Here is a 17165-nt window from a genome sequence, read left to right on the forward strand (position 1 = left end):
ATTACATTGCATTAGTACTTCCCTAGTGAACACTTTCTCGTTAACTATTTAGGCAATACGTATAGGTGGAAATTGGACACATGCACGGGACATTCCTCATCGTGGTGTTATTGGTCACATTAACAAGTCGACACATTCACAAATCTTTTCCACTTGTCTTTGCATAAATACCATGTTGTGGTAGGCCCCTCTCTGTCGGAGGATAACGATGCATCATGGGATACAATGGATAAAGAAGTGATTATTTTAGGCTGTATTATGGGTATCAAGTAGTGCACTATATCAAAATAGTGTCACCCTAAATAGTGCACTATACAAATGCACACGTGAATCAGCACCGGAATGCCTTGCATATACTCCGCATAAAAGCACAAATAAGTGTCAATACAAAAGACTTTATTCTTACAATATCAAAATTGACAGAACTACAGAGATTTGTAGATTGGAGAAGTGGGAAAAACTATGGTGGATATCGTGACTCCTTGTGAGCAGTTAAAGGAACTGCAATGAACCCATTAGAGACCGTGATACCAAGAACAGTTCAGTGGCAAGGAACAGAAAATTAATTTTGTAAATAAATCTGGCAGCAACGAAATACAAAAAAGTTAAAAAGGAAAAAAGAAGAAAAAGTGTTAAGAATGTATTAAAGAAATTGCGAAAATGAAAAAGTCTGCATATCATTAAAAAAACAATTATATCTCCTTCCATGTCCCCCGTCACAACTATCTGACATTGTTCATGTAAAAATACTACAAATAGGTTTGTGGAAGGAAAGGCGAGAGGTAGGGGTGGGGGGCAAATATCTACAGAGATCAAAGAGAGAGACGACCACAGCGGCGACAGAGTCGCAACATTTTTAAAAAGGAAATTGAATGAGGGCCGTTTTGAAAGCGCTAGAGACGACACAGAGTTACAAAAGTCATGGGCCCAGGTTCGGAGGTCGGCGCCGGAGCCTTGTGTCCAGGGAACACCATCTCGCTGCTGGCAGTGTGGGTGGGGGGGGGGGATGTCTCCCTCTCTGCGGCCCTCACATTGGGGGGGGGAGGGGGGGATGCCCGACCACGCTCATAAGATAGCCGATAGGGTGGCAGAGCCGGTGGGCTGGGGGGAGAGGTAACCAGGTGGTTGACGAGCGTCTGTCCTATTGGGAGAATTGGGGGGGGGGGGGGGGGAGCTTATCGGTTTTGGACCCCGCCCGACTCTTGTCCCGAGGGGGCTGCGGAGCTCACAGGAAGTAGTCGGCCACGGGCTTCTTGGAGGGGATGCCCCGGGTCTCCTGGGGCGCCGCCTCAAAGATGATGAACTCCCGCTGCAGGTGTTCGTCCAGCTCCAAGATGGCCGCCACGTTACCGCACCTGGTGGAAGAGCGAGGAGGGGACAGGGGGTCACGTTCGGTGTACGATAATACAAATTCAAAAGGACGGCCTGGCTAAGAGTTGTTCTACAGAGACGCAATAGGTCAGCGCATTAGAAAGCTAAACAGCACTTGTGAAAAGTTTAGGCATTTCTTGACAATTGTTGGAGCTTGGCGATCGGTTCTATGAACAGCCTTACTGTACCGACAGCGGTATATGGTTTCATCAAATGTACTTGTTGTAAGTCGCTTTGGATAAAAGCTAAATACCCTAAATGTAAAGGTCAAATCAAGTGCCAGTTTTAAGATAGCCAGAGAGACTATTTATACTGTTGCATCATGGGAGGCAATTAGCCGGAGAGGACATTCACGTGACCGATAGGTCCCCCGTTTATGCGTGTGTGTGATAACGAACGGCCTGTGTGCAGTGAGCTTGAGCTCCCCCCTCACCTGTAGCAGTAGTTGGGCGCCGACCACACGGTGAGCACCGTCTCGTTGAAGTGCCACTTGTAGCCCTCCATCACCAGCTGGTGGGCGCGGCAGATCATGTGGATGTCGTTGGCTGTGTTGAACTGGGCCACCACGTCGGAGCCGAACAGGTAGCCGGCCCCCCGCGGGCTCACGCCCCAGCCGGTGGTGTCTGGGAGGGACCGGGAGACCATCAGTCACAGTTCAAAAGGGGCCCCCCCGCCGTCGCCGGAGGAGGACCATTGATTAACCGAGTCCCCTGGTAAACATCCTGTGTTATGAATGGGAACTAATCCCATCTCAAGCTTGTAGGACAGAACACACACACACAAGCCTTCCCCCAGCCCTGCCCCATACATCCATGAGGACTGGAGAGAGAACGCTCCGTACCTTCAGGGTCGGACCAGAGCAGGTCACACATGGGCCCGTCGTGGGGCACTTCCTGCTTCCTGTCGATGGTACGAATCTGGTCCAGCGTCTGGATGGACGGAGACAGGCCACCGTGCACACAGAAGATCTGGAGGGACAGAGTGAGAAGCTGTGATGAGAAGCCCTGTCGGTGGTCTCAGCCATCAGACTTTGGATGAATATCCAGCATTTCACTCTCTTTCACTTCATTTGTTTCAGCCAATCATGTTGCTGGAGGACGGGATCTGTAAGTGCTCAATGGCCAACACAAGCTCTTACTACAGTTAACTGCCAGCTGTAGTAAACTGTAAAAAATGTGTCCCATTTTTTGGGGCATCAGAAAAGGGTTTGAGTTTCAGTGTCAAAAAAAGTTTCAAAAGAAACACTAAACCTTGTGTAGTATAATAATGTTAGAAATATCATGGGCTGCCTATTCACAGCTAGGGCTGAACGATTAATTCAATTAATTAATTCAAACAAGCATCTCGATGTAATAGAACAATTTTTTTTCAATTTGTTACTGTTACTGACTGGAGATCAGTAAGATTCGTAAATATTTTTCTTTTATAATTCAATAGTTAAATAAAGGCCTAAAGGAAAGAGCATGTTGACTGCTTCCAATGATATGTTGTGTATTATTCACTAAACAAGCAATAAATCATTCTATAGTATGACCAACACAAGGAACATTTAACAGAAAAAAAATTGCATACAAAGTCGCAATATTGGTTGAAATAATCGCAATTAGATTACTTCCCCAAATCGTTCAGCCCTATTCACAGTGTCGACACAGCTTTGAACATTCTGTCAATTGTGTTTATACACAATATTAAAACACACAACTTTCTTTCCGTTTTCGGTGCATGTGGACAAGAGGCCAGTGAGTTAAATGAGGGCTTGTTTGGATCACGTATGTATTTGGTTACGGCCACCGTAAAAAAAAAAAAACACTTGACCAATGACCATCCCCTTCTGAAATCCCCATCTTCTCCCACAAATGAGCTTTCTTCTCCAGACATCCATCTGTTTCTGGTTAACTCCCCCAAGAGGCTCTTCTATAACATCTTACATAACAACTGCTTGATCCTCGATTACCCTTTCAGTAACAAAGAGGTACACAGAAACACCAGACCGAAGCATTAACCCCAAGGTCTGCAAACTATGCCCAGACAAACTTTATTAAACACTATGGGGGGGTGGGGGTGGCATTGATGGCAAGCTCACCTTGCCATCAATGATGGCGGAAAGGGAGAGGTAGTCGAAGATCTCGGTGCAGTATCTCCACACGGTGACCGAGCCATACTTGCGGAGGCACTCGTCATAGAAGCCGTACACCTGGGTGATCTGCCGCGACTCGTGGTTCCCTCGGATCAGGGTGATCCGGTCTGGGTACCTGACCTGAGGATTACACAGGATCAAAAGATGTTTCACCTGCACAGCTTTCAAATCAAGGCTGGGGCCCCAATTTGATTAAATCGTTTAAGTCGATGATAGACTTATGGCGATGCCCAGATTGAATTAGTCTCATTCTTCACTACGATTATGGACATGCCTGAAACGATCAATACAAGGTTTTAAATGTAAAAAACAAAACATTTTGTTTGAGTCCGATGCTATACATTAATTGTAATTTCCATATACTTCAACGTAATGATCCATTGACTTTTCAGAATGGTATTTTAAATTCATAAGCTTATCGTTACACGATATTACGTAGAATTCCCCGCATTTAATAGTGTTAATTAATGTCCCTATTGCCAGGCCCTGGTGCAAATGATTGGTGTACAAAACAAAAGGAGAAAACTCTACCTTCAGAGCGAGCAACAGAAGGAAGGTCTCCACACTGTAGAAACCTCGGTCCACAAAGTCGCCCATGAACAGATAGTTTGTCTCTGGAACATCTCCGCCCACCTGCAAATGGAGGGTGATTAACAGTTAGTGTGGCGGCAATGAGCCACTGGCTGATGCATCAGCATTGAGAAACTAGGCAAACAGCATATGAACATAGTATGACTAATGATCCAACCTATGGTCCACTTTATCAGGTGAAATCTCATTGTAAGCTATGCAAAACAATAATTGTAATTTAAACATTGATTGCGCATTAAACACCAACACGTAGTTTAAAGGTATGTTATTTATTCCACTAGGGGTTTCTCAATCAAAACTAAAACAAAGACGTTGTTTGAGGAGGTCATAAAGTAGCATGAGATCAGCGGTTCACCTCAGCTGCCAGAGAAAATACTTAACATTAACCTACTAACAAAAGATTAGACTGCCCACAGAGCTGCGTATGAGTCAGAGTCTAATTAAAGCACGGGGATGCCCAGTGCTGTTATCAGGGTCAACACAATCATAGGAAAAATAACTTCATGAGCGGGTTGTAACGTTACCATACAAGTAGGGTTTGTGGCTGTCACGGTCCACTTGTTATAGTACCAGATCAATATTGAAATATATCAATAAACTAGGTAGCTACCAGATTACAGTTTCATTACATGTTAAGAGGTTAAAGGGCATAAAACGCTATTGACAAGCGATCAACTGAAACGCACTATACCTGGATTAAACTAGATTTCTCTAGGTTTGAACTTCGTTGGAAATTTTGGGATGATGCGGGTACACAACTCAACAAAATATATAACAGGACTAGCAGGTTTTTTTATATGATTGAATGCTGGAATGTTACCGGTTTTACCTTAAAAACGGTTAGTGTCAAACTCAATACAGAAGTTACAGGGAGAATACTTACTCTAAATAACTCTTTCAAGTCATAAAACTGTCCATGAATATCACCACATACCTGTAAAACAAGATAATGAACAAACTTAAAACACTGAACATTTTAACGCTTGTATTTTAATGTCAGATCAATCGTGTTGCTGGTTAAGTACTCACTGTAACCGGCGAGTCTACTCTCTGGACATTACTTTCTTCCACCAAGATCTCCCTGAAAACAAAACGATACAAGATTAACACCAAAGAGTGTGCCACAAGGCCGTTATAGAGACTATAATTACTATAATGTAGTAATGTTTGACAAAAGCCTAGGCATACAGCCACTATTTAGAATATCATTATTGAAATCACTGTGTTTATTTTCTACATTGATTCCATCATCAGCTTCCAAAATGTTCAGTATTTTACAACAGTGATTAAAGTAAACAAAAGGCTTATGCAACAAGCACGCAAGAGTAAGCTGTATTGATTCATGCATTTGCCACATTAAAGAGAGTCCTGTTGACCTGTTGAAATCCATGTTTGAAATGCACTGTTGTTGTTTTTTTATAGGGATGCACCAATTTATCGGACGAACATCGGTATCGGCCGATATTCGCGTTGTTGACTGCCATCGGCCTATCGGGAAATAAGGTGACATTCACCTAAGGCAGTGGCCGGTGTTTATCTGTTGTGTCATAAATTTTGCGCTGGCTAAATGTGTTGGTTATTTGCGGTCTGACTTGCAGTTTCGGAGAAGATGCAACAGGTAGTGGTAGTGATAGGCTACTAATAATACCACCAATAACAGCCGCTGGCTGGACACGCCTCTGGCGTGATGACGTAAGCAGGCAGGTGCCGCGCGCACGTGTGGTTTGTTTACAAGTAAAAGAAAATGTCGGTTGTGTAGGAGTATTTCACTGTCTCGGAGAAGGATCAGCGATATGCAGTTTGTAAGACAGTGACATTTGACATTGTCACTGTCAGTGACATTTCACTCGAAACCCTTTTCGCTTCGAAACCCCACAGTGGAGAAAGGTTGGTCATCTAATGCGATGAACTCCATCACCTTGTTAGTGATCCCTTTAGCTTTGGCGCTGTCCGTGGGGAATTTTTTCCCTTTCTCAAATGCTGTGGTTATCGAGTCTTGCTGGTGGTGGTTTGTGCTTTCTTGGTGTCCCGTTCACTTCTCCATTTTTTATCAGCTTTCAGGTAATCGTTGTACACTTCTCCATGTCTGCTTTTCAAATGGCTGATGAGATTTGATCAGTGTTTGTAATAATGCTGTTATTTTTTTCAGTAACGGGTAATCTAACTAATTACTGTTTCCGCCGTTACCGTTACTGACCGTTAAATGCGGTGCGTTACTATGAATTGATTGAATAAACAGTAATCCGAATGCACCCCTGGCTCCACACACAAACTGCTAGTGAGGAGACCGGCTGGTTTAACGAGATAAGCAATTATGATTGGCTAAGGCAGAGTCATGTTTCATGGTAGCCAATCGGAGCCAGTGTTTTTACACACAAGCCAGGATACGCGTGCCACAAACATCAAACTGATTCGATGAAGCAGTAAAAATGGCGAGTCCGGAGCAATCCGATGAAAAGTTGTCATTTTCAATTCATTGAGGTCAAAGGCAAGAACGTGCATGTAAATTTGGAATAAATAATAACAAAAAAAACATTGGTATCGGCATCGCTATCGGCCAAATTGTTATTTTAAACATCTGTATCGGCCCAGAATTTCACAATCGGTGCATCCCTATTTTTTCAACACTCGCTCCACTGACTTGTTTCTAGGTAAGCAGTACGTTCGACATGTCACATGTGGTAGAGGTAACTTAGTAGTGATTACCTTGCTTTGGCACACAGTGCTTTGACTTCATTCTCCTTGATCAGCTCACAGCGTCGTAGCTGATCTATCTGTCGGTCCAGGTCACTGATGTCTCCCATTGTCACACACATAGGGAGATCCGCTCACACAGTTGCGTGCTCTTGCGCACACACACCTTGACTGCACTCAGGTGAGAAGGTGCAGCACAACGGGCAATGTGTGTGGCGCAAACAGTACACTGTCACTCTGCTTCTGGATGAGACTCAACGCACTGGGGGACAGGCTAACTTTCAGACGTCAGCTGTAAAGCAAGAAAAACAAATCTCCCGTCAACAAACATACATTTTGTATAAACCTCTTGAATGGTGGACATTTCAGAGCACAGGTCTACACACATGGCGGTTTTAACTTTATTGGTGAACAGTCTGTATGGAGAACAAGGCGACGCTAGGCCCCTTCGCGGAGCTAAACCCCATGCTAAAACTTTAGCTTACGTCACTGATAACGGCTAAGATTATGCCAACACATTATTTAAACCGGTGTGTTATCATAAAAGTCCCTCCGAGACCACGCAACGCACTGCTTTCGTTTTCAGAACTAAGATATGTGCCTTTGGGATTGACCAGAGTCCAATAACCTGCCCATTAACTAGCTCCCGTATGCTATGAACTTTAGCACCGCCTGTTTTAGGAGGCAAGCTAGGCGGCTAAACGGAGTTAGCATTTTATATCGAAACGTCGTGAACGAAATATAACCGTACCTTTACGAAAATACACGTGGATATAGCATGGATCTGGTAGCGGGCTACGTATAAAAACAAGCACCTCTGAGTTCATTCCATGGATTAGTTATGTGGCTGGTCTTTCTTCATAAGTCGGCCTTTTCTTTACTCTTCCTCCCCGGTTCACTCCAGCTGAACGCAACCGACTTGACTACTACTTCCGGTGTCGGCGGTGCGCGTTCCTGTTATCAAGTGCGCGCACTTTCAGAGTTCTCCCTGGACAATGGATAACTTGTATTGCTTTTTTTTTTTTTACATGATTACATCAATATATTTGTGCTGTTTGTTTTGCATTGAATATTGCAAATGACAGAGAAGATATGTTGGTGATTGTGTTCGAGTTCGATTTGTGTAATTTGTTTGGTTGTACATTTTGATGTGTGATTAAATATCAATACAATATAACCAGGTTTAAGATAAAATTATTTTCAGTATCAATTAAAAAATATTATTTTTTTAGTTTGGAAATTTCCAGAAACCAAAAAATAACTTAGCAACTGTTGAATTGAAAAAGAAAGAAAATAACATGTAATTCAAAACTTACCAAACAAATCAAATTGTTTTTATTATCATTTGTATTTTCAGAATTTATTACACACTTTTTGCTGCATTATGTTTATGCAAAAACATAGTTATAGCAACAACATGTGGCATAAAAACACCACATTTGGTGAACACTTAAAAGATGATGTGGAAAAAGTTGTGCACTTTGGCTTGCAACAATTACTGATTAATATTGATGAGATAATAAGACACTGCCAGAGAGCGTTATGGGAGTTCTGAATCCTATTTATAGATCGTCTCTCTAGAAAATTCTTGAGAAACAATTATTTTTACGTAAGACATTGTAAATATGATTTAACATTGAGTCAGAAAAGCACAGCATCTAATAAAACCAAGCATTGGCAGAGGCCAATAAATATCTAATAATATGTCAGACATTGTTTCAGTAGACATTGCAACTACAGTTGCAAATATAGTGTGTTGATTTAACAATTTAACAACGATTCACATTTTTGTCCTACAAATCTATTGTAGAGGAATTACAAAGCAAGTTATTGAGGAATCGAGGGTAAAACAATATAATAATACAAAACAAAAGTGTCTAGAGGACAGTTGCTTTCTTTTTGGGTCATCTCACGTTTCAACCACTTAACAACAATATTCATGAAAATCGTACAATGTACATGAATTGAAGAGATTCTCAAACTATGTGGATGGGTCAAAGACAGGCACAGGTTCAGTTTGGTCCAACCATCGCTATGCATAACAAGAACCTTCTTAAAAAAAAAAGGGAATGTTTTTTGAAAATAATAATACGGAAGATAAACGCAATGTATTAAATTAGTCTAGAGAAGCCGTTTCCTCACCCTATCCGTAGCTCCTGCTGGATCTGAACTGCACATCCGCAGGCCGCAAAACCGACACTACTATTCAATATAAGTACCTTGTATTTTAAAGTATAGAGTAGAATAAATGTTACCATTACTCCTTTAGTAGGCCACGTATTTAAAAACAAGTGGAAAGAGCCTAGGGGTATATATCTCATTTACAGCCGTATGTATTTCCATTAGCAGCCATTGCAAAGGTTTGCATAAACCTTTGCATAAGAGTTGAGTTCAGGAAATGTAGGTTTGTTTGCATGTAAGCAATGTGTTCTTCACCTTTGCTACAGCTAGGCTTAGGCCCTTCCCCCCTTCCCCTAGATTTGAGCTCTAACCCTAACTTTTGTGCGTTCCTGCGAAGGGGTAGGGTGTCCAACTACTTAGGAGAGCAAGGGGGAGTGCTGTTTTTCCCTTAAAATCAACCCTTGAACACTAGACAGCTCGGTAGCTGACTTGCAGCTAAGGGCACTCAAAGCATGTGTTCTTGTTAAGGGGAGAGAAATGGGACTGGGCCTTAGTCTCTTGTTAAGCTACATAATAATATTAATACTGCTTTGGAATGAGTTCATTTCAATGGAAGATTTTTACTTCCATGCAAAAAGTCAGCACTAGATTACGCTAATGGTGTGTACTTTCGAAACACCGCACTTCAAATAAAACCATTGGGGTAGCGCGATCCGACCAACGCTCATCCAATCAGCTGCACAGTACGGTTGACTGACAGGACTGACCGCCCCTCGAAAATCACCATCCACAGCAGGATTCCCAGACCTTGTGAGAGAAGAGAATAATATTCTCTTCTCTGGATGTGCCCTCGCAAAATAAATAGATTAAATCGATTTCTAGAAAAGACCAAGGAAACGTGACGGGAGTAAACAGGACTGTGCTATAAGACAGACCCTGGCAGCACGAGTGGGGCTGGCTGCAGAGATCCACCATTTTGGTCGCTCTGAGTGTGGCCCCTGTGAGTGTGGCCCCTCTGGGGGTGGCCCCTCTGGGTATGACCCCTGGGCTCCGTCACAGGGAGCAGAAGTAGCTGTGGGCGGGGAAGGCGGTGAGGGCGGCCAGGGCGATGCCCAGGGTGTCTCCCACACTGGCAGCAGCCATGGCGAACTCCCTCTCCCGGTCTCCTGACTGGAGGGGGAACAACACTCAGTACAACCTTTTGGGGCTTTTCGCAGCAATTGCATGATGATGACAATCCGTATCTTATGTAACACAAATACAAATTCTAAAGATTTGGACTAATAATTTCCAAACGTAAGACTGCCCAACTTAATTTCAATCTTTTGTTTTTTAGTTTGGCAAATTTTTTTATATTTTTGATTGTCATTTTTATGTTTTTTGATATGTGATTTCTTCCTTTGTCTTAGGTCTACAGGGCTCTGCTATATAAATGAGCCTGCCTCGCTAGACTCACAGAACCAGAGACTGACTCATAGAGCCACAGACTGACTCATAGGACAACAGACTGACCTCCTTGCTGATGTAGTAGAATGTGTTGACGTAGGCCGCGCCCCCCAGCAAGCCCTCATAGAGGACGATAATCAACACCAGCCATGGAGCGGGCAGGAACTGGAAATACACCGCGGACAGCAGGAACACTGCGTTCGCAATCTGAGGGAGGGAGGGAGGAAGGAAATGCAGGCAAATAGAGCATTTATTTACATTTAGGACGCTTTTATCCAAAGCGACTTACAATAAGTACATTGCTCAGAAGAAAGATAAACAACAATATATGGCTGTCGGTACAGTAAGGATGTTCATAGAAACAAGTGCCAAGCACTAACAATCGGTAGGTTAACCCATTCTCCGTATACAACAAAGATAGATAGGATAAGACGCTACACAATGTTCAGTACTATTATTTAGTTCCAGGACGTACAACATACAACATATTTGTTCACTGAAAGTTCAAAACACTAAAATACCCATGCTGCCAGGAATTAGGAAATAATCTTTGGGAACTTTTGCATCCAAAATACGTATAGGAGTCGAGTACTATTAGAAGCGTGCAATATTAAACACAGAACCACTACCATGTGCTTTTCACCGTTAAATCAACATGATTATATTTGTTTTTTTGGGTGACTACAATTTATGGTTTTGGCTTGTGAGCAATATGGCTTAAACCATTGTGCCCTTTAGCTGTGGTGTGAGGCGTCGGTTTGATTCTTTTTTTCTGTTTACATCACAGAGAAAGGCTGCATTGCTGCATCTATGACAACGAGTGCTGCTCTCTGATAGGTTGACCATCCCCCCCCTCCAGCCAGTGGGGGCCATTCTGTGTTTTCTTGTACATGGACACACACACACCTGTAGCAGCGCCAGAACCGAGAGATGCCTGATCTTCACACACCGCAGGGAGGAGCGGGACACCAACACTCCCACCTGGTACATGGTCTGGTACCTGTGTGGACAAGCGCACACGCACACGCAATAAATACTTTATTTTAATTCACAAATGACATACATTTTCAAGTAAAAGACAAAGACTAAATGGTTCACAGTTACTGACCAGCGATACTGTTCAGCGTGGGACATCTTGGATTTGGGGAAGAAGAGAAGTTCAAGCTGTGGGAGAAAAGAAAGCAAACATCTCATACAAGCTCGAAGCCAGAGAGAAATAGAGCAACAAGGAATCAGCAGCTGTAACCCTACGGGGTCTGGTTCCCAGTGCTGTGAGCCCAGTGCCACTTAACAGCAATTAATTGTTATGTTATTCTGTTGCGCTACAATTTACGATGCATCTGTGTCCCTGTTTCATCATCCATGTATGAGCTTAACTACCATTCTCGGAAAAAATAGTCCTACATAGTCTACTCATTAATTGACCAAACAAACCAAATGAGGAAAATTACAAACTGATGTTTCCCATGTTGTGGGATTTTTTTACTGCTGTGTTGTTTGTGTGATTGATGCTCTCTGTGATGGGACTCTGGTGGCACTTCCTTTCCTCTGTTGAGGACAAGGAACACCGGATCTAGATAGAACCCAAGGGCAGTGTTCACTCACCAGACCCTGGTTGATGAAGTACTCTGCGTAGTAAACCGTGCCCAGGGGTAACACAAACTTCAGGATCATCTGTGTGACGGGGACGAGAACAAAGAAAGGTGAAGTTTTACATAACCATTGACTATTTTGCATTCAATGAAAATGACAATATTGAGGTTTGTTATACATACTGTGTGATTAATGACATGCTCAGACCAATGCCTGATGAGCCCATGATTGTGAAGGAGAAGTTGATACAAAATATAGGACTGTATCAATGTCTGCATGTGCGTGTTTGTGTGTGTGTATTCACTCACTTTGATGACACGCATCTTCTCAGTACAAGAGAGGGGTCCACTGGCTCTGTCCTCTGATGGGGGAGGGAGGAGAGACGTGGTTATTATTCAGCATCAAATTGCAGCCACACTAAGATCTCATGGGATCTAAACTCTTGTTGCATCCGGTCCCTAAAGCCTGCAGTAAACGGGGCAGAAGGGCCTTCACGTATGCTGCTGCCTCGGCTGGGAACTCGCTACAGCCTCTGGGAACTGACCTCATTGGCTGCTTCTAGGCTAGGCTAAACGAATTAGAGGCAGGCGCATTGTGTGCGTCCATGTTTTAGCTAGCCCGTTTCCTCTGCGTGGAACCTGGACCCTATGTTGTGTCTGTTGTCCAATATTTCTATAGATGTGTTTTTTAATTTCATTTCATCATTTATTTTTCATGGTTGTGATGTGTAACTTTTTGTGTCCACTGTGCCTCGGCCTAGCTCGGCCAGGATGCTCTTGTAAGAAGTGTCTTTCCTGGTTAAGTAAAGCAAAGATACGGCACGCTGGGCAACAATGTGCAGTCAAACAGGAAATAAGCGAGCAGGCTTTGTCAGCTTTTCAACCCCATCTGACAATGGAAATGTGGGAACGTTTACGCAAGAGCGCAAGCTTGAGCAATCCTTGTGTAAACTATACTTCAGGCATGAGGCACAGCTGCAAGGTACTCTGTAACCAAACCCATCCAGGCTATCACTTTCCCCCCGATATTGCTCTTTGTATAGCACCAACTTACTCTAATGCAACTGGATCAATTTATCTGCCCATCATATTTCTTAAGTCGTTGAGTTGATTTGCCAGATATCACCATCACCCACCCCGGGGACCTTTCTCCTGTTGCTCAGACTCCTCCTCCTCCTCCCTTTCGTCCATCAGCCGGCGTCGCTCTTCAGAGGCTCCGCCCCTCCCCACAGGCCCCGCCTCCTGTAGTCTCCGCCACTGGGGGAACATCGGTGGGAAGGCCAGCAGGAAGAAATAGCTGGGAGTGCGGGAGTATAGTGTGAGACACCCATAGAGAACTGCATGTATTCACCATGGAGCTGAGATGAGAGAGCAACACACAGGGCTTTGCTTGTCACATTTATAGAATCACAGAAAACGCAAAAGTTGTGTCTTTCCGGATTCAAAGGGTCCGTTCCAACTCTTGTCTCTTAATGCTCAAGCTACGGCTTTATCACTCGAGCATTTAGCCTTAGCATGATAAAGGGGCTGTTTTTGTTTCCAGCTGTTGATCAATAGGGTTAGGGTTAGGTTAGGTTAGGGTTAGGGTTAGGGTTAGGTTAGGGTTAGGGGTTAGGAGCAGGAAGCGTGAGGTGAATCACGACGGGCGGACCACATCAGAACCCTCGGGGCCTCTTACCTGAGCAGCATGGCGACGGGCACCACCAGCATGGTGAGCACTGTGTACTGGGGGGGCAGGCCCGCCTGGGTCAGCGCCGAGTACAGGAAGGCCCCGGCCACGCCCGCCCCCCCGGTGCCCGACCCCCAGCCCTCCAGGACGTCGCTGACGATGATGATGATGATGATGATGATGATGATGGTGAAGGTGGGATGGGGGATGGAGAAATAGAGACGATGATGGGAGAGAAAAGAGCAATCAATGAGTGACATTGGTTGGGGAGATAAGAGGCCGCTTGACTAATTGCATTCCGCATATATTACCGGTATATGATCGAATGCACAAAGCAACACTATTTTTTTAATAATAGCAAGTGATAATACAACATTTACTAAACAAAATTTACAATATATTTATTTTAAATCATCTATAAAAAATATATATGATTGTTTAGGGTATTTCCAGAATAAAATCCCACAAACCACCTGCAGTATCCTCAGGTACCACAGGTTGAAAAACAATGGCCTAGCAGACACTATGGCAGAGTGTAAATAGAAAGGTAGCAGGGGGGTAGGATTGCAATGTTCTCACCTACTGAAGAAGGCTGTGAGGGACAGGAAGGACAGCTCTCCCAGTCCGGATCCCATGCTGGCAAAGACAACACCTGGAGACGCATGGTTCAACATATGAGAGGGAGGGAAACAGGGAAGAAACAGGGAAGTTTGTTGTCCTGTATGTTTTCTCTATGTCAAATAATAATTTTTGTGGACAGTAAATGCCTATCTGACACGGTTCTAGTAGCATGTAGAGAGTACGAACATGTCAGTAACCCAGATGTTGTTAATAGCAGTAAAAAAACACTAATGTTTTAAATTCTTTATCTTCAAACTTTTATTTGATTGCAAAGGGTTTCATTGCGATCAAAGTCTCTTTTGCGATGCACAATACCAGTCTCAGGAGTTTGTATGTGGAATAAGAGCCATCCTGTGAAGTGATGTTGAATGACGTGCATTACATAGATATGCATGTCTTTTGCAAGGGACGCCCATCCAACTTATCCTCACAGTGGGGTATCAGTCTCTTGTAAATAAATGAGACTAATTCAATAAGCTAATCATCAGCAGCACACACCGTATTAAATAAAGCGTGGGCTCAATTACCCAGAATGCTCATGAACACGGTTGTGGAGAAGGACACAAGCAGGAAGCTGGCCACTGTGGCACCGACACAGAACAGTACTCTTAACCTGGGGAACCGAAACACAACACAGACGACTAACTTTAGCTGGTTAAACCAGCACATACCACCTACATACAAGTTGTACTTCTGTATATGTGCAGCTGTCTCCTAAGACTATTGTCAATTACGTGTTATATTTTTGGAACTTATCCAAACTAAACCTCTCTGTAAAAGCTATATATGCCTTAAACTTTCTCTTTGTGTCCTTGATGTTGAATTGCGTTGTTGTTTTACTGGGAAGAAATGTAGATCATCTCATAATATTATCAACCATATCTAAATGTTGCCAAAATTAGGGATATGCCATTGAGGTGTATCCGACCTCAAATGATCAGTATGAAATATGTAAATGATATAAGGTCAAAGGTAGGGCTGTATCGGTATGGATACAACCCTACCAGCAACCCTGTGAGGTTGCTCACTTACCCATAGGGCACATGGTGGATGTAGAACGTAGCAGACAGCTTGATGACGAGGGAGGGCAGAATGTCAGCCAATAAAACCACCTGGGGAGCAGGGGAACAGGGGGACTAGATCAACCTCCTACCTCTATCCATAGAGGAAACAACGCGAATAAGAATGATGGCACATGACCCTGGTCCAAAGAAAACAAGGCAGATAAACCCTAGATTTTCATCTATTATGCCCTGACCCAACTGACTGCAATGCCAACTGGTGAGGATCTGCTCATGGTGATTTTAAAGAGGGTATAATAACAGGAATAAAATGCCTCACAATAAGGTTGGTGTAGCCAATACATGGAATAGCGCAACAACAAAATCCCAGGGGGAAGACAAGAATAAGAATTCTAAAGAAGATAGGTTTTTAAACAACAACAATACACTGCTGGCATGATTGCATACAACAATGCAGTTCAAATGTTTACTTCAAATGTATCCTTTGCTTCTGATCCTTTAGGTTTCATTACTTTAAAACCAGTTGGTCTTTAATATCATAAATCAGTTTGTTGGTTGGCAATTTTCTAGATAATTTATGTTATAATACGTACTGAAATAATGCACTTTTGCACCAACTTGTTGCATTGGAAGAAAATACATTCTGTCGTGAGTCTTTCTCATGATATGCAAAGACACATTTGTATTGATGTGATGATGTTTTATGTATTTACCGCAGTAGAGACAGGGTTGCAGTCATAGCGAGTGCTGTTGCTACTATTTCTCACTTCAAAGTCCACATCCAGTGAGGGTGGAGTCTGCAACAGAGATTGAAACTGTTTGATTAAGGCTATTGCTAAACCTATTTCAAGTATTGAACGTTTTGCATAGGCCAATATATTGGTTGTATTCTTACAGGAGTTGAGGAGTTGTCTGACTGCTGTTTGGTCAGAATGTCATGGGCTGCACTCAGCATCACCACATAGGCAAAGTTGTTGCACAATCCAAGCAGCCTTGGGAGGTCAAATATATAAATTCATAACACGAACCCACACGTTTGGTTAACAATAGATTTTCCCTTTCTAACAAACATCGTAAATAAGGGAGTGATGAGCAAGTTATAAGCCCTAGTATTCTTACCAGAATCCAGACCAATTGCGGATCTTTGATGAACGGCCTGCAGGCAATACACAGTACATGGCTTTATCGATACACAGTTGAGTTTAACGTTATATACAGGAAAATACATGTTTATTAAATGACATTATATGACAATGCTAACAGATCTCGGACTCACCCTCAACCTGATCATGTTGGATCACGCGATCTGCGGTGAGGCTGTCTGCCTCATCCATGATCTACCAGACAGAGAAACGAGTGACTTCAGGAGAAATAACCAGCAGGTTAACTGGTTAAGCTGGTAAACCCGGTATACCACAAACAGCTCTGCTACTTAGACAATGTTGACTTTCCTAATATTATATTCACTGCATCTGGCCACATATATCCATAGCGAACGGTAGGTTTGTATTAAAGACGAAGGACAAAGAAATATGAGCTGACACTATATATAATTGTCTCTTTCACATCCTCTTCGCAGATTCATGTTTCAACCTGCGGTGTTTCACCAAAATAGGTCCCTCTTGAAACATCAATACGAACGTTCCGCCATTATTAAGGTACGCGATTGATCAAACCATTAAGTTACCAAATATCGTTTCCTTTTATTTAGTTTTTAAACCCTGGTTCTGCCATACATACTTAATTTCCAAGCTTCAGCTCATGATGGAAACATTGTGCTTCCTTGTATTGGAACGAAGGAATACATTGCGGTGAAGCTGGCTGTTATACCGCTAGTACACCACAAGGGGACGCCGTGGAGACTCTGCTCGCTTACTCACTGTTAAAATGATGGCCATGTT

The 17165-nt window shown here is 43.1% G+C and overlaps 2 protein-coding genes across 4 annotated transcripts; both read right to left on the bottom strand.

Moving 5' to 3' along the window:
• Nucleotides 1-385: 385 nt before the first annotated feature.
• On the bottom strand, nucleotides 386-7727 carry LOC311332579 (serine/threonine-protein phosphatase 4 catalytic subunit B). 2 transcript variants are annotated; one of them, XM_084463385.1, is made up of 9 exons: nucleotides 7609-7727; nucleotides 6806-7085; nucleotides 5129-5180; nucleotides 4983-5033; nucleotides 4040-4141; nucleotides 3455-3628; nucleotides 2213-2339; nucleotides 1805-1994; nucleotides 386-1355 (listed from the first exon to the last, which is right to left on the bottom strand). In XM_084463385.1, the coding sequence occupies exons 2-9, from the start codon at nucleotides 6913-6915 to the stop codon at nucleotides 1226-1228; spliced, it is 936 nt and encodes a 311-aa protein (XP_084319511.1). In that variant the 5' UTR covers nucleotides 6916-7085; nucleotides 7609-7727; the 3' UTR covers nucleotides 386-1225. The 2 variants fall into 2 exon arrangements, with proteins under 2 accessions (XP_084319511.1, XP_084319512.1); XM_084463386.1 differs by having other exon boundaries at nucleotides 7545-7702.
• Nucleotides 7728-8180: 453 nt separating this feature from the next.
• Nucleotides 8181-16831, bottom strand: cln3 (CLN3 lysosomal/endosomal transmembrane protein, battenin). Of its 2 annotated transcripts, none has more exons than XM_084488793.1 (15): nucleotides 16541-16831; nucleotides 16384-16420; nucleotides 16160-16256; nucleotides 15978-16061; nucleotides 15275-15354; nucleotides 14770-14855; nucleotides 14201-14273; nucleotides 13631-13774; nucleotides 13089-13249; nucleotides 12262-12314; nucleotides 11966-12034; nucleotides 11469-11524; nucleotides 11267-11360; nucleotides 10427-10567; nucleotides 8181-10084 (listed from the first exon to the last, which is right to left on the bottom strand). In XM_084488793.1, the coding sequence occupies exons 1-15, from the start codon at nucleotides 16596-16598 to the stop codon at nucleotides 9968-9970; spliced, it is 1350 nt and encodes a 449-aa protein (XP_084344919.1). In that variant the 5' UTR covers nucleotides 16599-16831; the 3' UTR covers nucleotides 8181-9967. The 2 variants fall into 2 exon arrangements, with proteins under 2 accessions (XP_084344919.1, XP_084344918.1); XM_084488792.1 differs by having other exon boundaries at nucleotides 15978-16079.
• Between the last annotated feature and the right edge of the window lie 334 nt (nucleotides 16832-17165).

The sequence above is a fragment of the Micromesistius poutassou genome, assembly GCF_964030765.1.
Source record: "Micromesistius poutassou genome assembly, chromosome: 1".
NCBI classification, from domain to species: Eukaryota; Metazoa; Chordata; class Actinopteri; order Gadiformes; family Gadidae; genus Micromesistius; species Micromesistius poutassou.

Bases quoted from the DNA above. Each gene is read 5' to 3' on its own strand.
- LOC311332579 (XM_084463385.1), bottom strand. From the start codon at position 6,915: ATGTGTGTGACAATGGGAGACATCAGTGACCTGGACCGACAGATAGAT. The intron at 3,629-4,039 runs GTAGAGTTTTCT...TGTAATCCTCAG, and splicing joins TTCTGTTGCTCGCTCTGAAG to GTCAGGTACCCAGACCGGAT. The intron at 1,995-2,212 runs GTACGGAGCGTT...GGTCCCTCCCAG, and splicing joins GCTCTGGTCCGACCCTGAAG to ACACCACCGGCTGGGGCGTG.
- cln3 (XM_084488792.1), bottom strand. From the start codon at position 16,598: ATGGATGAGGCAGACAGCCTCACCGCAGATCGCGTGATCCAACATGAT. The intron at 16,257-16,383 runs GTAAGAATACTA...TGACCTCCCAAG, and splicing joins CGCAATTGGTCTGGATTCTG to GCTGCTTGGATTGTGCAACA. The intron at 12,315-13,088 runs GTGGGTGATGGT...CTCCCCCATCAG, and splicing joins ACAGGAGAAAGGTCCCCGGG to AGGACAGAGCCAGTGGACCC.